Genomic DNA, 22,972 nt, shown 5'->3' on the forward strand with positions numbered 1-22,972 from the left:
TTACTTTTTTTTTAAAAAAAAAAATTAGATATAATCATTTAAAATGTCTTAAGTTATATGGCATATATGCTTAATGTGTTTTTAAATTTTGGATTTGTTAGATACTTTTTTTTTTTTGTATTTTATCATTCTTTTATTATCTTATCCATGAATTTCATACAAGTATAATTTTTTGTAAGTGTTAATATGCACTTATTTACAAGATATACAAGAAAATTACCTAAATCCGCCTAGGCCGCCTAGGCGCCTGCCTAGACCCCGCCTAGCCGCTTAGGCGCTAGGTGCTAGTTGCTAGCCCTCTGCCCGACTAGTGCCTAACGTTTTTTAGAGCCTTTTAAAATATTTTATTTATTTTTCTGTTTTTTAGTAGTTGGATTTTTCTTCGTAGATTTTCAATCGCTCGTTGAAGATTTATGTTGACTTTTCCTTCACTTTGGAAAATAAGGGGATCAATTTTTTCCACAGTGAAATAAACTTGCTTTGCATTTTCCACCTATCACAATTTCGAAGTATAAATTGGAAAAGAAGTGGTGGATTATTGAGTTTTGAAGGTGTATTTTCTATTATATGAAACAAAGTACAAAGATAGCTCATATATATGAGCATGGGACAGAGAGAAAAACAAGGAACAAGAACCAATCTTCCTTCCTTAATTTACGCCTAATCACATAACAACTAAAGCAAGATCAGCAAATCCCTTGAATTAGTGAGAATGACAGCCATACTTCAAGTTGTTAGACAACACCCCATGCACACACCCATGCTACCTACCGGCTAGGGTAAATGACAGCACCCCATGCCAGTTAGAGTAACTGACAGAAAGTAGATCTTTTTCCAATACTCCCCCTCAAGCTGGATCAAACGGGTCGATTGATCCAAGCTTGGACATGAGGTGATGGAAAGTAGCAAACGGTAATCCTTTTGTGAAGATATTTGCAAGTTGATCATGACTATGAATGAAGTGTGTATCAATCACCTTGGACTGCACTTGATTTCGAACATAGTGGCAGTCAACTTCAATGTGTTTGGTTCGCTCATGGAAGACAGGATTTGATGTTATATGCATCGCAGCTTGATTATCACAGTAGAGAGACATAGGTTGCTGATGGGGAAACCCTAAGTCCAATAACAGATTTTTGAGCCAAATAAGTTCACAAGCAGTTGAAGCCATAGCACGGTATTCTGCTTCTGCACTAGAGCGTGCAACCACGCTTTGTTTCTTGCTCTTCCAGGTGACTAAGTTACCTTCTACGAAGGTGCAGAAACCAGTGATAGATTTGCGATCGAGAGCGTTCCCCGCCCAATCTGCATCCGTATATCCTGAGATATGAGTATGATTATTGTTGCGCATGAGAATCCCTCGACCAATAGAGCCCTTCAGATATCGAAGCACATGATGAACAATCTTCATATGATCCATGCTTGGGGCATGCATAACCTGGCTAACAAGGCTCACGACATATGGTATATCAGGGCGAGTGATAGTTAGATAAAATGAATTTGTCGACCAATCTCTGATAATACTCTATATTGGGAATGAGATCACCATGAACTTGCAGCTTCAAGTTACTATTCAAAGGTGTGCGAGTAGGTTTACAATCTGTCATATTGGCCTCAAGGTTTACAATCTGTCATATTGGCCTCACGAAGAAGATCAATAACATACTTGCGCTGATTTAGAAAGCAGCCCTTGTGAGAGTATGCCATCTCGATCCCTAGAAAATATTTAAGAATGCCGAGATCTTTGATAGCAAACTTGTGATTGAGATATTGTTTAAGAGCACTAATCTCTGACATATTATCACCTGTCACAATGAGATCATCAACGTAAATAAGCACCATAAGTTTACCCGATGTGCTGGAACGCACAAATAAAGAAGAATCCGCATTGCTTCGACAGAAACCAACTCTTTCTAGAACATGACTGAGCTTGGCATACCATGCACGTGGACTTTGCTTGAGACCATAAATGGATTTATGAAGTTTGCACACTATTTCTGGATTGTTTGATTGAGGATGACCTGGGGGCAGTTTCATGAAAACTTCTTCTTCAAGTTCACCATGCAGAAAAGCATTTTTAACATCCATTTGAAAGAGAGGCCATGCATTGTTAATAGCAACAGATAACAGCACCCTCACAGTGTTCATCTTTGCCACGGGAGCAAATGTCTCCTTGTAATCCACTCTATAGGTTTGTGTAAATCCTCGAGCAACCAAACAAGCCTTGTTCCTTTCAATCGTGCCATCTGAATGGAACTTGGTCTTGTATACCCAACGACTTCCCACAGCCTTCTTCCCTTTGGGAAGTTTCACTATAGTCCAGGTGTTGTTTTCATGAAGAGCTTGAAGCTCTTCTGCCATAGCAGCTCTCCACTCATTATGTAGATTAGCTTCTTGAAAGCTTTGTGGTTCACTAGTTTTAGTAATTGCACTGAGGAATGCAGCAAAAGAGGATGAAACTTTGCTGTAATCAATATCAGAAGTCAAGGGGTACCTGGCATTGTAAGTTACATAATCATGTAACTTGGATGGAAGTTTCCTCTCACGGGAGGATTTCAACGAACTGTAGGAAATTGAGTTGCTGGCACATGAGCAGCTTCCTGGTTGGAGGGACTACTTGAGGGTTCTAGTGAGATAGGTTCTTCAGAGAACACATGTGGAGAATTCTGCAGGTTGCTAACATCATCCTTATTCAATACCTGGTCCCTTGAATCATCTGTTGTATCCTTTTCACTGGGATATGTTATTGGGAAAAAATCAAGCAAATTTTCCCCCCTCTCTAGAATAGTCCAGAGGTTGAGTGAAGTAAGGCATGGCTTCTTCAAATTTCACATCTCTTGAAATAACTATTTTCCTAGTTGTTGGATTGTAACATTTGTAACCCTTTTGATTGGATGAATAGCCTAGGAAAACACATTTGGCAGCCCTTGGATCTAGCTTGTCACGATTTGGTGCTTGAATGTGAACAAAGCATGTACATCCAAACACTCTCAAATGGGATAAATTGATCTGTCTATCTTTCAATACCTCATAAGGTGATTTGAAGTTCAATATCTTACTAGGTAATCTATTGATGAGATATGCAGCAATAAGAACACCTTGTGACCAGAATTTTTTAGGCACATTCGAGTGAAACATAAGAGCTCTAGTTTTTTCAAGTAGATCTTTATTCTTCGTTTCTGCTACCCCGTTTTGTTGAGGTGTTCCAACACAACTAGTTTGATGTAATATACCATGTGTGCTTAGATAATGAGACATGTTATGGGACATATATTCAGAGCCATTATCTGATCGCAAGACATGAATGTTTGAAGAAAATTGTGTGTTTACAAGTCTATAAAAATCTAGAAAAACTTCCAGCACTTCACTTTTAAATTTTAAAAGATACAACCAAGTGATCCTTGTGAAATCATCCACAAAAGTTACAAAATATTTGTGTCCGTCAAAGGACTCTAGGACTGGTCCCCAAACATCGGAATGCACGATTTCAAAAGGATTACTAGCCCTAGACAAGGAGGAAGTGAAAGGTAATCTAGTGAACTTAGAGAAGTGACAAACATCACAGGAACTTGTAACTTTGCACAGGTTTGGAAACAAAAAGGACAAAACTTTATCAGAAGGGCGTGCAAGTTGTTGGTGCCAAAGTTGTTGTTCTTGAACCAGGCTTGAAGTGACTTGAAAACCCTTGGGAGATTGGACATGCTTGGAAAGGTAGTAGAGACCATTTAGGAAAAAACCTTTACCAATCGTCTTCTTGGTGGTGATATCCTTAAAAACCACAGTTTTTGGGGAGAAAATAGCAAGACAGTTTAGTGAGTTTGTGATTTTTCCAACAAATAAGAGTTGAAAAGGAAAAGAGGGAACATAAAGGGCCTCAGACTCGACATCACTAGAAATCAAATGTGTTTTCCTTTACCCTACAACCATAGCACCCTTGCCAACTGACACTTGAGATGGACATAAGAGTTTTTGTAGACTTGTTAGTCATATGATCAGTAGCTCCTGAATCTATAATCCAATAATCATGCACATTACCGACTTTGAGAGCAGTTGAGAAAAATTGTAAGATACCTGGAATATCTTGTTGTGTCACACCTTCATTTTTAGCCAAAAAACCAGCAAACTGCCCGAGTAGAGTAGTTTTTTTGTTGTGACCTTGATTAGTTGATCCTTCATTATCTCCATGACCTTGTTTCTTGTGGAGGAAGGTAGCAAATTCATTTATCAGGTTGGCTGGATTGGAGGTGAACTTCTGTGCTCCCTCGGAATGAGTGGTGACGGTATGATTTGCCTTGTAGGGTGAGTTGTTTGAACTCTTAGGGAAACCTTTGTTATTGTCCCTTGAAGACTTGGGCCTTAGCTCAGGGTGGAGAATCTAGCAATGATCTCATGTATGTCCACCAGTATCACAGTAGCTACATTTTACAATAGGTTTCTTTCCTTTGTAGCCCCTCTCGTCACCAATTCTGTGGTTAGAGAGATATACCCTAGCTTCTGGTATATTTGCCTTTAATTCCACAGTCATGATTTTTCTACGAGTTTCTTCCCTTTGAATCGTGGCACACACACTTGAGAAGGAGGGAAGATCAGGATTCATGAGGACATGACTCCTAAGATCTTCGTATTCAGGACTTCAACTCTCAAGAAGTTGAAATATTTTGTCTTCCTCAGCTCTCTTGGTCAACACGACAGCGTCAATGGTGTGTGGCCGATAGACATTCAACTCATTCCACACGGTGGTTAACTTCCTAAAATGCTGCACAAATGAGTTTCCTTCCTGTTGAAGACCTGCAATATCCTTTTTTAACTGGAACACTCGAGCTGCATTATTCTGATTTTTCCAAAGGATGTAGTAGCCATGAAATGACCAATTGGTCCTTGCACAGCCAGTCATTGTAATCTGGTGAGGACACATCAGGCACTGGAATAACACCATTAACAAAAACAAGTTTTGATCGTCCTCCCAAGGCAAGAGTGACTGCTCTCTCCCAGGGAAGATAATTGAACTCATTAAGTAAGACAGAACTGAGACGTTGATTTGGGTTGACATCAACATCTAAATGAAATGAAGATGGCGTAGCATGCGAGCTAACTTCTTCGCCATGAACTGAACTCTCTTCAGCCATGATAGAGAATCAGAAAAAAAAACTCACAGATCTCTCAAGAAACTACTCAGAAGCAGGTCGATTAGGATCACTGCTCTGATACCATATTGAGTTTTGAAGGTGTATTTTCTATTATATGAAACAAAGTACAAAGATAGCTCATATATATGAGCGTGGGAAGAAGAGAAAAACAAGGAACAAGAAACAATCTTCTTTCCTTGATTTACTAATCACATAACTAAAGCAAGATCAGCAAATCCCTTGAATTAGTGAGAATGACAGCCATACTTCAAGTTGTTAGACAACACCCCATGCACACACCCATTCTACCTACTGGCTAGGGTAAATGATAGCACCCCATGCCGGTTAGAGTAACTGACAGAAAGTAGATATTCTTCCCGATCTTCTTCCAATATGGATGTTGACATTGATGCATATATGCATGGTAGATGGATCGACTAGATTAACGATTCAAATTAAAAGTTGACTGTATAGCTAATAACCACTCTTGCATTGAGTTGCAAAGAAGTTCCCTCACACAAAATAACCACTGTTTGAATTAATAATTCGATGCAAATTTGGAGATAGAGAACACAAAAGTTCAGGAAAAGAATAAGCAAGAAAACTTTAGGAAAAGCAAACTAAAAATTATGGACAATATTTTTTATTGACTAACTAGTTTAAGCCCATTTGGCCAGCAAAGACATGCAACCAGCTCCGAGAAGAAAAGATATGTTAGCTCCAGCTTGAAGCCTTCCATTGCTCTACATTTTTGGTTTCATGAAATCAGCTGCTAGCAGAGATGAGGCGGCCGCCCAGACGGCATGGGCGGCCCTTGGGCAGCCTAGGCGGGCAACTGAGTGGCCTAGGCAGTCTAGGAATTTCAGTTTTATTATGTTTTCAACAATGTAGATCAGCTGCATTTTTTTTTTTTTTTGGCCTTTCTGGGTTTCTTCTGGTTCTAGGTTTGGCGAAGATGAAAAGAGGAAGACGATGACATTCTCTCTTTTCCTTTCACACCACGTGACCAAGCTACTTTTCTTATTTAATTTTTTTTTTCTTAGTTTCTCTCCAATCAACTTTGGACACCTAGCATCAAATTGCTTACTTTTTGTATAAAGCCATAGGTTGTCAGTGACTCAGTTCTAGCATATTGATTTTTCTCCTAAAAAATGGGACAAGGATTGTCTGCCCTCCCACTTCCGGTTCCCTCCCGCGCCTTTCTGTTTGTGTGGTCACGGTTAAGCCACGTCAACATTTTATATTACTATTTATTTTTATCTTATTATCTCTATAAAAAAATAATATAAAATGTTGATGTGGTTTAACGGTGACCACACAAAACAGGAGGGCACGAGAGGGCAGACAATCCTTGTCCAAGCATGTGGTGTTAGGTTGAAGATGTCATTGTCATTAAGTTTTGGTGTAGAGTTGCCATCTTTATGCGTCCTAGGGTGCCCTTTCCACGTCCACATATTTGACACCTTTATTTATCTTTAAATTCAACATAAATTAATATAATCTCTAAAAAAAATTATTATGAACCACCTATATTGACATCAGAATTTTCTCTTTATTATGAACCATCCAACCCAATACATGGGATTATTACTTTTATTTTAAAAAAAATTAGATATAATCATTTAAAATGTCTTAAGTTATATGGCATATATGCTTAATGTGTTTTTAAATTTTGGATTTTTTAGATACTTTTTTTCGGATTTTTTAGATACTTTTTTTTGTATTTTATCATTCTTTTATTATCTTATCCATGAATTTCATACAAGTATAATTTTTTGTAAGTGTTAATATGCACTTATTTACAAGATGCTAGAAATTTAATAATTTAAATATTAGTATTATTAATATTTAAAATATTAAATATTCAAGTGAATGAAAATTAAAGTGGAAAAGTGGTTTAGTCATGAACTGCCTATATGTTGCAGTCTGCAATTGTACCTTTTAATTTTATTTTATTATGAAAATGGTCATGGAAAGGTGTGACTGGCAGATTTCCAAAAGGTTATGTATGTTTGAGCAAAGGTCACATCCTTTCTGCCTTGGAAACAGACGCATCCTCTGTGTAAACGAATCCTTTGTCTTTTGGAAAGCAGACGCAATCTTTGAAAATGGGGCATGTCAATGATTATAAATAGACCACCAAGTCAAGCATTTTATATAAAAATTTTGCATCCAGAAATCATATAGAAATTAGAGTAATTTAGTGTTCAATAAAGAGAGAGTTTTAAACACTTTTGGTTTGCTGTTCTTTGTGGATTAGAGTGCTACTTCCGCGAAGAGAAATATCGTTGTATTCTGAGAGATATTTGCCAACGCAAACCTTGAGGCACCACTGAGGGGCAATCTTGTCTTAAGGCTATAGAATCAAATTGTAGCCTCGATCTCTTAAGGTTCTTCCATTCCTTGTTCTTCTTGCATTTGTAGAGATTTTATTGTGTATTATTTAATAATATATAATAAAATATATATAGCAGTTTTCCATAACTTTTCCAACACAAGATATAAAAGAAAATTATCTAAATCCGTCTAGGCCGCCTAGGCCCCCGCCTAGACCCCGCCTAGCCGTCTAGGCGTAACGCGCTAGCCATCCGCCCGACTAGCGCCTAACGTTTTTTAGAGCCTTGATCCCAATCCTCCATGTCATTTCCTCTTTAAGAGTATTTAAAATATTTTATTTATTTTTCTGTTTTTTACTAGTTGGATTTTCCTTCGTAGATTTTCCACCTATCACAATTTCGAAGTATAAATTGGAAAAGAAGTGGTGGATGTTGACATTGATGCATATATGCATGGTAGAGGGATCGACTAGATTAACGGTTCAGATTAAAAGTTGACTGTATGGCTAATAACCACTCTTGCATTGAGTTGCAAAGAAGTTCTCTTACACGAAATAACCACTGTTTGAATTAATAATTCGATGCAAATTTGGAGATAGAGAACACAAAAGTTCAGGAAAAGAATAAGCAAGAAAACTTAAGGAAAAGCAAACTAAAAATTATGGCCAATATTTTTGATTGACTAACTAGTTTAAGCCCATTTGGCCAGCAAAGACATGCAACCAGCTCCGAGAAGAAGAGATATGTTAGCTCCAGCTTGAAGCTTTCCATTGCTCTGCATTTTTGGTTTCATGAAATCAGCTGCTAGCAGATCAACAAGGGACATGTAGATTAAGATACCGGCAGATGCCGCGTTAAAAACGCCTTCCATGATGAGTACGGTCTGGCTACTTCCGTCATAAAATTTTGATATTCCAATTCCGATGCCAATCCCAACTGGAGTTGTAAGAGAGAAGAACAACGACATGATTACAACAGCTCGATTCTTGAATTTTGCCTACAAAGAACATTCAAAAATAACATCCAATCAACATCCAGAGTTTGTTTGCTCTAACCAACTTGGGTACGGACATATAGACATCAATAGTTGTAGGCAAAAAATTACCTGAGTTATGCATCCACCGAGTCCCATGCCTTCAAAAAATTGATGGAAAGACAATGCAACTAAAAGAGGCTTTATTGTTTTAGGACTTTCAGAAGCACCTAACGAAATTCCTATAATCACAGAATGCACAACAATCCCCAACTCCAAAACCTGCCACAAAAATCAAAATTAAATAACTAATTTAAAAAAAAAATTCACCACTAATCACCAAAAAAAAAAAAAAATTTCAAAAAGAAGATTACCTGTGAAATTACTCTGTGCCTAAGAAGTTCTGTTGAGGGTGAAGTGTCAATTGCGCCATGAGCATGGCCATGAGTTGTATGAGTATGAACATCGTGACCCTCATGCTCTTGGGCCCTCTCTTCGTCTCCATCAATATTGTTCTTGAGGTGAGACCTGCTGTAATAAGAAGTGGCACAAGAATCCACCATCAAAGTCCCAATGGCAGCCATCATGGCCACAAACCCAGTGAAGGGAAATTTCCCCCACGGGTTCTCCTTAAGAGCCGGGTCCGTCAAGCTCTCAAAAGCATCCGGAAGCACGTGGATGAACCCAGTGGCCAATATGACCCCGGCTGCAAAGGCCTTGATGATGAAGAATATGTTCCTATCGGGATGTAAATCAGGAATGGTCTTCCCAAGAATTGGGATACCAACACCGAGTGCACCGGCGACTAGGATGGATGCAATCGCCCCAATTTTGTACTTTAGAGCTTCGGTTTTGTTCCGGTCCCCATCCCCTTCTCCTTTTTCACAGGTGCACTCTCCGAAAACTAAGGTGGGGAGTATGAAGAGGAGGCAAAAGAATGCAAAACGACTATGATGTCGAAGTTTGCTCATCGCAGAAAAAAATTACGTACTATGAAACGCCAAGAAAAAGTAGACTAGAAATTCAGGGTTGGAAACGCTACTTTATAACAAAAAAGATGGTCAAAAATTTAAAAGCACAAAACAGATAAGCAGAGAATGAAGAGAAATGAAGAGGCGTATGAGAGTGAGAGAGTGAGAGAAACGTTTGAAGTTGGTAGCCCTTTATATAGGAGATTTTAAAGGTGCTTTTGTTGTGTAGTATCAGGATCAAGACTTATTTAATTCATATTTATTAGTATTTTACATTATTTAATAAATATTTAGTAATATTTTATTATTACTTTTGTCTATTTTCTCATTTTAGAAACTTCCTTCCATTCTCAATTGTGTTCCGTTCATCCCCTCTTTCTTCCTTAAAATATGAGGAATTGGATTGATGAGGAATTAAATTGAGAAGGAATTAAATTGAAGAGGAATCATAATCGAATTCTTGTTGAAACTGAGTGTTGATTAGCGTCATCAAAAATTGGGAAATACTAATGGAATCATAATCAAATAGTCTTGGTTATGCAATGGAAGTTACAACTTGTTTAGAAAATGTTTCACCATGTAAGGCCCTTGAAGCTTGTAGCCTAATTTCTTATAGTAACGACGAGTTCCTTCTCCCGAAATAATAGCAACCTTTTTCAATCTATGCTCCCTGCTAGTGATCCGCTCGGCCTCCTCCATCAAAAGTGTACCATTTGAGCCAAACCAAGCAACTGAACAAAAAAAAAAACAAACATTAATGACAGACAGCTCCTGGTATATATTGTAAGTAGCTGTCATAGTTGTCAATCAACAATGTCCTCACAAATTCCAGCTTCCGCCCAGGTTCCTTGAGGTTATTCTTTCCCACATATGATCCATTCAAGCGCCGAGGCATCAAATTGCTAGGCATCACGAGCTTTCCAGCATCATGATTAGATACTTGAGTGTTATCCTTCTTATTGAACTTATCAACCTTCAGAAAAGGTTCAGCCTCTAGCATATTCTTGTTTGTATATGGCAACCCCTCAACCAAAGGGTATCTGAGCTCTGAGATGACGAACACAAAGTGAAATTCATTGTCGTACGACTGAGAATGTTAAAATCATACACAAGGGCCCAAACCAGAGCTTCTGCAACACAAAAATGCAAACAGTTAGATATTCTTTTTCCTGTACTCCAAGATTATTCTTTTTCCAGCATCCCCAAGCCATCAGAATTATACTAATAGAACCATTTGAGCCAAACCAAACAACTGAACAAAAAAGAAAGAAAAAAACTGAGCCGAAACAAACAACTGAACCCAGTGCACCTTGCTACTGCCATTGCAAAGTACCTATATCGACAAACAATTAATGAATTTGGCTCCAAGCTTTCGAATTATTTATTAACAATTTACCAAAAACAACACGCAAACTCCAAAGCTCTGCATCTACATCTGCATCTAAATTCTGTCCATAATACTAATTTCCTAATCAAAAGCCCTGCATCTGCATCGAAAGCCTTGCATCTGCATCAAATTGTTGACTTGATAGGAAATAGACGAGCATCACATGTTGAGGCACGCAATTCTTTGTCCTTAATACTACTTTTTAATCACAAATTGCACCTAATTATCTTTTGGCTTTTCTCATAGGACAACTAATTATCATTTTACTTGGCTCACATTCAGAAGCTTCTTGGATGCTACCTCCTTCATGGAGTTAACCACAACATCATGAGCCTGAAGAGCTTTAATACGAGAAGCATTGAAATGCATGGAGAACTCACTGCAACAAACCGATAATAAATATTCAAAACCAAACAGCAGAAAGCCCATTTGTTCCACAACGTTTGAAAAACATGTAAAATGTAGGATCTAAGAACATTGTTGCCATCTCTCTGTCGTTCCTACTCGAGTGCACATTATACACCACCCTTCCTTACAAGAACATTATGCAACCAGTAAACCATATACAGTCCCAATTTACTATCTTTTACTATTCAGTCAATTAGTTTTGAACTGGCAAAAAAGCCTGCGCTCTGCTGTGGGGAGTGCCAGAAGTATGATGCTGTATCTTCTGATTTATTTTGTTATTTCTATTTCCTTTTCGCATGATGTGCAAAAAATGTGAACTCCAAGTGAGAGATCAACTTTGATGCCTAATTGTTAAAAATGAGCATAAAACTCATGTAATCACAGCAGCAATCTATATCATAGATCAAAGATAAACACTGACTAAAACGCGTTCATCCATGCATACAAAAAGAAAGCACATAAACAACTTGCAGTAAAGCAAAATCGACAGCCAACAAAAATAAGCATATAGTAGCAGCATATATTTTAAGAAGGGTCATCCAACGTTTCTTGTATAGGACATTACTCATTTGATAATATAATAACACGCAAAATTTCAAGATACAAAACTACAATGTAGATCAGCTGCATTTTTTTTTTTTTTTGGCCTTTTTGGGTTTCTTCTGGTTCTTGGTTTGGCGAAGATGAAAAGAGGAATACGATGACATTCTCTCTCTTCCTTTCACACCACGTGACCAAGCTACTTTTCTTATTTAATTTTTTTTTCTTAGTTTCTCTCCAATCAACTTTGGACACCTAGCATCAAATTGCTTACTTTTTGTATAAAGCCATAGGTTGTTAGTAACTCAGTTCTAGCATATTGATTTTTCTCCTAAAAAATGGGACAAGGATTATCTGCCCTCCCACTTCCGGTTCCCTCCCGCGCCTTTCTGTTTGTGTGGTCACAGTTAAGCCACGTCAACATTTTATATTACTATTTATTTTTGTCTTATTATCTCTATAAAAAAAATAATATAAAATGTTGATGTGGCTTAACCGTGACCACATAAAACAAGAGGGCACGAGAGGGCAGACAATCCTTGTCCAAGCATGTGGTGTCAGGTTGAAGATGTCATTGTCATTAAGTTTTGGTGCAGAGTTCCCATCTTTATGCGTCCTAGGGTGCCCTTTCCACGTCCACATATTTGACACCTTTATTTCTCTTTAAATTCAACATAAATTAATATAATCTCTACAAAATATTACTATGAACCACCCTTATTGACATCAAAATTTTCTCTTTATTATGAACCATCCAACCCAATACGTGGGATTATTACTTTTATTTTTAAAAAATTAGATGTAATCATTTAAAATGTCTTAAGTTATATGGCATATATGCTCAATGTGTTTTTAAATTTTAGATTTTTTAGATACTTTTTTTTGTATTTTATCATTCTTTTATTATCTTATTCATGAATTTCATACAAGTATAATTTTTTGTAAGTGTTAATATGCACTTATTTACAAGTTGTTAGAAATTTAATAATTTAAATATTAGTATTATTAATATTTAAAATATTAAATATTCAAGTGAATGAAAATTAAAGTGGAAAAGTGGTTTAGTCATGAACTGCCTATATGTTGCAGTCTGCAATTGTACCTTTTAATTTTATTTTATTATGAAAATGGTCATGGAAAGGTGTGACTATAGATTTCCAAAACGTTATGTATGTTTGAACAATGGTCACATCCTTTCTGCCTTGGAAACAGACGCATCCTCTGTGTAGACGGATCCTTTGTCTTTTGGAAAGTAGACGCAATCTTTGAAAATGGGGCATGTCAATGCCTATAAATAGACCACCAAGTCAAGCATTTTATATAAAAATTTTGCATCCAGAAATCATATAGAAATTAGAGTAATTTAGTGTTCAGCCTCTAGCATATTCTTGTTTGTATATAGCAACCCCTCAACCAAAGGGTATCTGAGCTCTGAGATGACGAACACAAAGTGAAATTCATTGTCGTACGACTGAGAATGTTAAAATCATACACAAGGGCCCAAACCAGAGCTTCTGCAACACAAAAATGCAAACAGTTAGATATTCTTTTTCCTGCACTCCAAGATTATTCTTTTTCCAGCATCCCCAAGCCATCACAATTATACTAATAGAACCATTTGAGCCAAACCAAACAACTGAACAAAAAAGAAAGAAAAAAACTGAGCCGAAACAAGCAACTGAACCCAGTGCACCTTGCTACTGCCATTGCAAAGTACATATATCGACAAACAATTAATGAATTTGGCTCCAAGCTTTTGAATTATTTATTAACAATTTACCAAAAACAACACTCAAACTCCAAAGCTCTGCATCTACATCTGCATCTAAATTCTTTGTCCATTATACTAATTTCCTAATCAAAAGCCCTGCATCTGCATCCAAAGCCTTGCATCTGCATCAAATTGTTGACTTGATACGAAATAGACGAGCATTACATGTTGAGGCACGCAATTCTTTGTCCTTAATACTACTTTTTAATCACAAATTGCACCTAATTATCATTTTACTTGGCTCACATTCAGAAGCTTCCTGGATGCTACCTCCTTCATGGAGTTAACCACAACATCATGAGCCTGAAGAACCTTAATACGAGAAGCATTGAAATGCATGGAGAACTCACTGCAACAAACCGATAATAAATATTCAAAACCAAACAGCAGAAAGCCCATTTGTTCCACAACGTTTGAAAAACATGTAAAATGTAGGATCTAAGAACATTGTTGCCATCTCTCTGCCGTTCCCACTCGAGTGCACATTATACACCACCCTTCCTTACAAAAACATTATGCAACCAGTAAACCATATACAATCCCAATTTACTCTCTTTTACAATTCAGTCAATTAGTTTTGAACTGGCAAAAAAGCCTGCGCTCTGCCGTGGGGAGTGCCAGAAGTATGATATTGTATCTTCTGTTTTATTTTGTTATTCCTATTTCCTTTTGGCATGATGTGCAAAAAATGTAAACTCCAAGTAAGAGATTAACTTTGATGCCTAATTGTTAAAAATGAGCATAAAACTCATGTAATCACAGCAGCAATCTATATTATAGATCAGAGATAACCACTGACTAAAACGCGTTCATCCATGCATACAAAAAGAAAGTACATAAACAACCTGCAGTAAAGCAAAATCGACAGCCAACAAAAATAAGCATATAGTAGCAGCATATATTTTAAGCAAGGTTCTAAAAGACGCTAGTCGGGCGGTGGGTTAGGGCCTAGTGCCTAGGCGGCTAGGCGGGGTCTAGGTGGGCACCCAAGCGGATTTAATTAAATCTTTTATATTTCATGTAAATAAGTGTCTGTTTATACTTAAAATATATATGATTTCATCACAAACTACAAAATGGAATGACATATATATTATGAACTATTGGAACATAATGAAAACATGGGGAACAAATATATAATGTGCGTTCTCTTAAGTATTCAACAAGCCCCTTACAATTTATTGAAAAAATAAAATGCAAAATGAAAGTTATCTATTTTCTGTCTAAGTGAGTCACAACTTAGGCAGGAGTCTAGTCGGGTCTGGGTGGGCTAGACGGTGTCTAGGCGGTCTAGGCGGGCGTTTGAATAGGTCTAGGCGCTCTTTCTTAATTTTCAAACGCCTAGGCATTAATCGGGACGGTGGCCAACCGCTTGACGTCTAGACGAGGCCTAGGCAGGGCTAGGCGGGGATTTTTAGAATAGTGATTTTAAGAAGGGTCGTCCAACGTTTCTTGTATAGGACATTACTCATTTGATAATATAATAACACGCAAAATTTCAAGATACAAAACTTTGACGGTAGAAAAGACATAGTGAATGACAATAAATATGTTATATCGTAAAAAGAAAACTACCTCAATAGATCATCCATCCACCACAAATACATCCAAACAGTAGCCATCGGTCGTCGAGAAGACATGAGCTTCACGGATGTCAAGTCCTAAATCCCAAGGCAAGAAAGCTACAGAAAAATGACACAAGTTAGAAAGATGCGACCATACTATGGTTTCACTTCTGCAGTAATGTTGATTCAACAACATAAACAATGCATATAATATGCCAACAGGATCGTCTCTGGATCCTTTGGGTGAGGATCTTGAGAATCCGTAAATCATGCCCGTTCATCATATATTGTGCGATCAAGTTAGGTACTATTTGTATTTAATTTTAAATAAAATATTTAAAATGATTTTTGACCGCACGATGTATGATGAACGGATATGATTCACAGATCCCCGAGATCCTTACAAAGAGGATCCGCGAGGATCCGGATTCTATAATATGTACCGTATGTATTGAATAGTCTACTGCCACCCTTAAATTCATTTTCCACTTATTTCAGAATTTGAAGGCTATAGATTTATAACTTTATATTAAACGAAAGAAGTTATAATCACAATGAACTCTTCCAATATGACGTTTTCTCACAATTATATTTAATACCCAAGCCTACTGTATTGAGGTGCCATCGTGTGTAGAGTCTAGACTCTAGAATTGACACAAAAACATCTGATGAAGAACCATAAAAACATGAATGAGAGTTCGAACATGAATGAACTTCCTGCTTCATGGAATGCTGCATTACCATTTGCATGTCTACACAACTCTTAATTACTTTTCGTAGATTTGACAGCTCACCGTAGAATTTCTCCATCTACTCTCGCATGTCGTATATGAATTCCCTTTCCTGCAAGTTCAGCAAAGTTATGGAGTTAATTCTAACTGAACCTGGATAGACTGCCCAATCAACATTTGGTTAATTGTAATTGTAAGTCATGTTCGGGCAATCAAGTAAAAAAAATTGTATTTGAGTAACCAAGCATATTTACACATTATGTTCCTCTTTTTGGTTCCCTACAAAATGCATTTTAGGATTAATACGACAATGAAATAGATGCAAACATCAATTACCATAAGTACATAATTTGCACAAAAACTGAATTCAGGACTACTCAATTCAACATTATCATAATATAATTTCCAACAGGCGCATAATATCATCTAATTGCCCTCAACAATACATATGTGAAATAAAAAATAGGATAAATGTCACTGAAATATAGTGTTTAGTGGTTGTGCTAGGAGTAGACCTCTTATACTTCTCTGTGGTTGAATTGTGAAAAAAATAAAAAATTCCAAAGTACAGAAAAACTTGAAACCGATATCCAGGTTCCGGTTCACAATTAAATTTATAAATTCACATAATCATGAGACATGATTGCATTATTTGGTTCACAACTACATTAATAAACATTCACATAATCATGAGACATCACATTATTTAAATTCTTCATGATAAGGGGCTCATGTAATCATCAACTCACACTTTTAATTATGAAACAGTCTTTACTTCTCAAGCCTTGAAAATAAAATATAAAAAAATTCAAAACTATTAAGTTTACTATTAAAGTTCTAACTTTTCTTCATAACTATTTGGCAAAGGATCAAACATTCATTCCATGAAACAAACTTGAGGGAAAAAAAAAAAAAAAACTAAATTTAAGTTGAATGGAGGTGACAGTTGCTTACCCAGAAACCTAAACCAAATCTCATTTATTTTACATCGTATAATTTGCAACATGTAAGTTTTTTTTGTTATTAGCCTAATTAATACTAATGGAATCATAATCAAATAGTCTAGTTGTGCAATGGAAGTTGGTAGACGATGACGTTCTCTCTCTTCCTTTCACACCACATGACCAAGCTACATACTTTTCTTATTTAATTTTTTTTTTCCTTAGTTTCTCTCCAATCAACTTTGGACACCTAGCATCAAATTGCTTGCTTTTTGTATAAAGCCATAGGCTGTCAGTGACTCAATTCTAGCATATTGATTTTTCTCCTAAAAAATGGGACAAGGATTGTCTGCCCTCCCACTTCATGTGTCTTCCCGTGCTCTCCTGTTTGTGTAGTCATGATTAAGCAACGTCAATATTTTATATTACTATTTATTTTTGTCTTATTATCTCTATAAAAAAAACAATATAAAATGTTGACGTGGCTTAATTGTGACCACATAAAACAGGGGGGCACGGGAATGCACCAGAAGTGGGAGGACAAACAATTCTTATCCAAGCATGTGGTGTCAGGTTGAAGATGTCATTGTCATTAAGTTCTGGTGCAGAGTTCCCATCTTTATGCGTCCCAGCGTGCCCTTTCCACATTCACATATTTGACACCTTTATTTCTCTTTAAATTCAACATAAATGAATATGATCTCTAAAGAATATTATTATGAACCACCCATATTGACATCAGAATTTTTTCTTTATTATGAACCATCCAACCCAATACATGGGATTATTACTTTTATTTTAAAAAATTAGATATAATCATTTAAAATGTCTTAAGTTATATGGCATATATACTTAATGTATTTTTAAATTTTGGATTTGTTAGATAATTTTTTTTTGTATTTTATCATTCTTTTATTATCTTATTCATGAATTTCATACAAGTATAATTTTTTGTAAGTGTTAATATGCACTTATCTACAAGATATACAAAAAATTACCTAAATCCGCCTAGGCGCCCGACGCTAGACCTCCGCCTAAGCAGATGTGTTCTCCTCTATACCCTAATTCGGAACACATAATTTAGATTAAATTAAAATGAAATGGTGTAAAAAATAGTAATAGAATACGAGGATAAAGCTAATTAATTAATCAGTTGCTGAGTTGATCAAGATTCTTGCCGTCCGGTATAATATTGCATGTATAGTCTGCATGAAGAAAGCCAGGGCAAAGCACAATGCTTGCTTCTTGTCCAATTTAAAATATTCAAATACCAGACTCTGCAAAATAAAGCAAAATTATTTTTGATGAATATGTTGGCATCGTATTTGGCTGTGTTCACCAAGCAATTGTACAGTCAAATCCAACGATTTCGCTTCTACTGATTTTGTGTTAAGTTACTTTCCTAGCTAAGTACTATGATTCTCTGTATAAATCCTGACGTTCTCTCACTTTCTACGTCGATTAATAGGACATAGCGGATTCGAAATCGTCTTGCATTCCAATGCATAATTTGTATCCATGCCCTTCTCTCACTTTAGAGCTTCGGTTTTGTTCCGGTCCCCATCCCCTTGTCCTTTTTCACAGGTGCACTCTCCGAAAACTAAGGTGGGGAGTATGAAGAGGAGGTAAAAGAATGCAAAACGACTATGCTGTCGAAGTTTGTTCACTGCAGAAAAAATTATGTACTACGAAACGCTAAGAAAAAGTAGACTAAAAATTCAAGGTTGGAAACGTTACTTTATAACAAAAAGGGTGGTAAAAAATTTAATACAAAACAGATAAGCAGAGAATGAAGAGAAATCAAGAGACATATAAGAGTGAGAGAAACGTTTGAAATTGGTAGCCCTTTATATAGGAGATTTTAAAGGTGCTTTTGTTGTGTAGTAGACGTATGAGAGTGAGAGAAACATTTGAAGTTGGTTGCCCTTTATATAGGAGATTTTAAAGGTGCTTTTCTTGTGTCCTCGGCCTGGCCCAAAAGGACTTGCATGGATTGTAGTAGCCCAAGCCCACCTACATGGGGATAGATAAAGTGATTGATGAGAAATCGGATTGATGAGGAATTGAATTGAGCAGGAATTAAATTGAGGAGGAATCATAATCGAATTATTGTTGAAACTGTTTACTTAAATGTTCAGGAATCGGAATAGGAATGAAACTGAATTCATAGAAGTTGTTTACTAAATCAACTGAATCGGAATAAAAATCAATATGATTACTAAAATGCCCCTTTTTAAAATTTATTCTATATTTATTCTTAAAAACATTTAAACTAGTTATTTTTACTTAGTTCAACTAAAGATTTTTTTTTTCTTTTCCTAAAGAGTTAAAGTCCACTATTGTGCAAAAGCCGAAGTAAGAGCCCAACCACAAACATCTTCCCTCCGCGGAAGAAAAAACCTAGAAACTAGACCTTGAGGTCGCGATGTCGCAGGAGGATGAGCAGGCGAGCAAGAAGCACGTCCCCGAGATACTAACGTTGACTTCATCGTTCCAGAGCTACGTCCACGCGTGCGTATCGGTGGTGTCGAAGCAGCTGGTCCATCATATCACGTGTCGATCCTGATATGGCAAAGCACAACTCAAGAATCGAATTCATAGTAATTTCTCGTACATTTTATGACTGCATCTAACTTCTTCGTTAGACTACCTACGTACCCTCAATAGGGATTAAGCCATTCGTAGTTCACCTGCAATAAATTCCTATCACCACGACAAGTCATTACTACATACATGTAAACATAGTAACCCTTATGAGCGTATAAGCGCTTAGCTTCAGAACGTGAATCCTCAAATTGGTTATGGTTTCAGTGTAGTAATGCATATAGATATGTATACTTATTAAGCCATCCATTTTAACATTCAAACAAAGAAAGTGATGTATAAACATGAAGCACTTAATCAAAATAGTAATCACACCGAATCAGATTTGTCAAACTATTGATATCTATACCAGCACTAACCTTACCAACCAATATAATTTAAATACAATCATAATCAATTACCATATGCATACCCCTTTCAAATTCTATATCAAAACATAGAGCTAATAGTACGTTTAAAAGCAATAATCTAACTATGGTTTGATAATAATTAGTTGGACTAATTGTAGCAAATAAAATAGCTTGTTTTCTTCAAAACCAATCCGATTGGATTGTATAGATTGAGCGAGGAAGATATGCATGTATCTTGATACACATGTAGATAAAACCACCTGCATATATTTTCTCTTCATAAGTAATTATGTGTTCAGTATACAATCGTTTGGAAAACAACCAGCTTCCCGAAGTGGACTAGTCGAAATACTTTGCCAAGGGTAGTAATACAACAATATAGCTTTATGCATACTACAAGTCTTCAGAAACAGGGCAATTAAACAAAACATCCCTTTCGGCTTTTATACCATTGTAGGGTTTAGGCATTTGCATATATATAATACTATTTTTACAAACAATAGCTAATCCACGACAGATTAACCGAAAGAAATATTAATAAGAGTTAGCTAAACGGAAAGGATAAAGAGAGTTGAGAATATGAACCTATACTGCAGGTTGACATCCCAAGCAAGAAGGATATGAATATATTCAACTCCCTTCTCTCTGCTCCTAATTAATTCCTACTCCCTTCCTTCCATTTGTCCTTTCTTCTCTTTATTTTTGGGTTGACCAATGGGGAGAAACCAATAAGCTCGTAAGGCTGCTCATCAGGACTATCTGCACATCCTCTCCCAGTTCTTTCTCTCTTCCCTGATAGTGTTTTTGTGATCAAACTCGCAGGACTCGTTCCCCATGGGTGTCCTCTCAAACCGCCCCAAAAAAATCAAGAGAAGAGGGAGTGCTCCCTCGGAAGGGAAGCGCCCCCCATGCGGGGGGCCCTTTTTTTTTCTTCCTTCTTTCCTTTTTCTCGATCCTTCTCGACCTCTCATTTTTCTTCTTTCTTTATTATTTTATTCTACCATTAAGACTTTATATCTAGTGCTATTATCTTTTCCACTACTTTGCATATAATGATTTATACATGTTCCGTAGAATATTTCTTCTAGTTCTAATTTTCTTATGATCAATTGTTCATAATAATGAGTGTTTTCATAATATAGAAATTAATATGTCACACGTGTCCTGACCAGTAAATGAATGAAAGTCGACACATATCCTTTAAGGACATTTTGATCCTTTCACATTAAATAAAATAAAATTATGGACGGGTTGTAACACATCGCCTCTTGAACGACGGCGATTCGGTGTTCGGGAATGATATCTCGTATGCGACCCACAGACCTCCTGAACCTATCAGATTTTCGATTCCCTCACCCTATCAGAATTCAAGCTCCTGAGATTAATTTGTTGGGTTGAATGGTAGATTGATAAAAGAAGAAGGCATAATAGGAAGAGCAAATGAATTCTGGATTCCTTCACCCTCCCGGAATTCAATTACCACATACATGGAGGGAGTCCAATTCCTCCAATTTCAGGAATTGAATTCCATTATTTGTGTGGGTCCCACATACTGTTGATTCCTTCTAATTTTAGTAAACACAGGTATGAACTGTAAACGAAATCGGACTCCTTCTTTTCATTCCGATTACGGATTGGTAAACACGCATAAATTCTCCGCCTCTCTCCCTCTATTTTCTTCCTAATATTTCTTTGTCCCTCTCCTTTTTTTCCTTCGTCCCACTCCCTCTTCATCTCCATCTTCTTCTTTTGTTCTTTGTTCATCTCCCTATTTTCTTCCTTTTGTTCTATGTTCATCTCCCTCTTTTGATGAAAGAAATTAACATCAAAATTAAACCCAGAAGCTGTTCATCTCCCAACTTCATAATTGTTGGTTGATTAAGGTCTAAACTGTCATTTCATTATTTGTAGTAAGTTGTTAGTTTGAGTAATTAGAGTTGTTAGTGAATCAAGGGCTGAGATTAGATCAATTTGTAGTAGGATCAAATGTGAGCAAGTGTCAAGATCTCATAGGGTCTTGTAATGAATGGTTGGATGAGGTCATAGGCTCTCCTAGATTCTCTTCCTCTTTAACGGTTATGTAAGTGCTGGTGTGATGAAATGAAAAATAGGCAGAATAGCATTCTAGCTGTCTCTGAAAAATTCCAAGTACTCTATCTATCTCTTCACTCTCTCTCTCTCTCTCTCTAAATCTTCTTCCTTTTTGTACTAAATTACTGCAAATAAACCATCAAATAGTTCAGATTCTAACATGGTATCAAGAGCCTAGGTTCGATTTCGGACTGGGCGTTGATTTATGCTGAATTGTGCGAGAGAATCCAATGAGAAAACTCTCAATTTCATTCCAATTCAAGCTAAAATGGCTGGATCTGGAAGTAGCGATTTACAAGCTCCCGTTTTTGATGGAACGGAGTCCAAGTTCTGGAAGGTGAAAATGGTCACCATTTTCAAATCGTATGGGATTTGGTAATTGGTAGACAAGTTGATTACTATTTCAGAATCGAAGAAGAAAGGAGAAAAGGGAAAAACAAAGAAGGGAGATGGCAATGAAGATTCATCCGAGTAGCACGGCGCTGAAGGAGACGATGATGAGCTTAGTGCACTTATGGAGGATCAACTAATGAAGGATGCTAAAGAACTGGGAATCATTCAAAGTGTAGTCTCTAAGGAAATCTTCCCTCTGATTGTGAACCAAGAGACATCCAAGGGTGCATGGCACCTACTCCAAGAGGAATTTCATGGCGATGAATAGGCAAGATCTGTCAAACTCCAAAGTTTGCGTTGTGAATTTGAATATATGAAGATGAAAGAAAATGTATCTCTATCTACCTATCTTACTAGATTATTTGAACTAATTAATCAGATGAAATCTTATGGTGAGAACCTCACTCACCAAGGAAAGGTTCAAAAGGTTTTAATTAGTTTGTCTAGTAAATACGATCCAATCTGTGTTGTGATTGAAAAAACTTCTGATTTAAATGTTGTGACTATGCAAGAAGTGGTAGGATCTCTTAAAAGTTATGAGCTTAGGTTGAGTAGACATAGAGATGATGCTGCAAGCTCTGAGTATGCTTTCTCTAGTATGAATCTTGTACCTAAAGCACAGAATAAGCCATTTACACAGGGAAATCACAGTAAGGGAAAGAAGAATTGGAAGTCTAAGCCTAAGAAATGGGAAAACAATACTCGACAGCCTGAGAGACAGGGTGAGATCACTGAAGGTGCTAGACAAAAGTGCAAAATATGTGATAAGGCTCACTATGGAGAGT

At 36.7% G+C, this 22,972-nt stretch overlaps 1 protein-coding gene and 1 long non-coding RNA gene across 2 annotated transcripts; both read right to left on the minus strand.

Moving 5' to 3' along the window:
* Nucleotides 1-7,963: 7,963 nt before the first annotated feature.
* LOC125473169 (zinc transporter 8-like) lies at nt 7,964-9,584 on the minus strand. Its single transcript, XM_048575613.1, has 3 exons — nt 8,810-9,584; nt 8,568-8,717; nt 7,964-8,459 (listed from the first exon to the last, which is right to left on the minus strand). Exons 1-3 carry the CDS (start codon nt 9,404-9,406, stop codon nt 8,154-8,156), a joined length of 1,053 nt encoding a protein of 350 aa, XP_048431570.1. The 5' UTR covers nt 9,407-9,584; the 3' UTR covers nt 7,964-8,153.
* Nucleotides 9,585-9,916: 332 nt separating this feature from the next.
* On the minus strand, nt 9,917-12,064 carry LOC125473171. Its single transcript, XR_007255050.1, has 2 exons — nt 10,230-12,064; nt 9,917-10,137 (listed from the first exon to the last, which is right to left on the minus strand). It is a non-coding gene; the product is annotated as an uncharacterized LOC125473171 (long non-coding RNA).
* Nucleotides 12,065-22,972: the final 10,908 nt, after the last annotated feature.

Source organism: the organism of the source record quoted next, unplaced genomic scaffold (assembly GCF_019419815.1).
Source record: "Pyrus x bretschneideri cultivar Hongxiangsu unplaced genomic scaffold, Pyrus_bretschneideri_v1 Contig8, whole genome shotgun sequence".
NCBI lineage: Eukaryota > Viridiplantae > Streptophyta > Magnoliopsida > Rosales > Rosaceae > Pyrus > Pyrus x bretschneideri.

Coding starts and splice junctions, on each gene's coding strand:
- LOC125473169 (XM_048575613.1), bottom strand. CDS start 9,406: ATGAGCAAACTTCGACATCATAGTCGTTTTGCATTCTTTTGCCTCCTC. Junction 8,718..8,809: donor GGCACAGAGTAATTTCACAG/GTAATCTTCTTT, acceptor TTTTTGTGGCAG/GTTTTGGAGTTGGGGATTGT. Junction 8,460..8,567: donor TCGGTGGATGCATAACTCAG/GTAATTTTTTGC, acceptor TGTTCTTTGTAG/GCAAAATTCAAGAATCGAGC.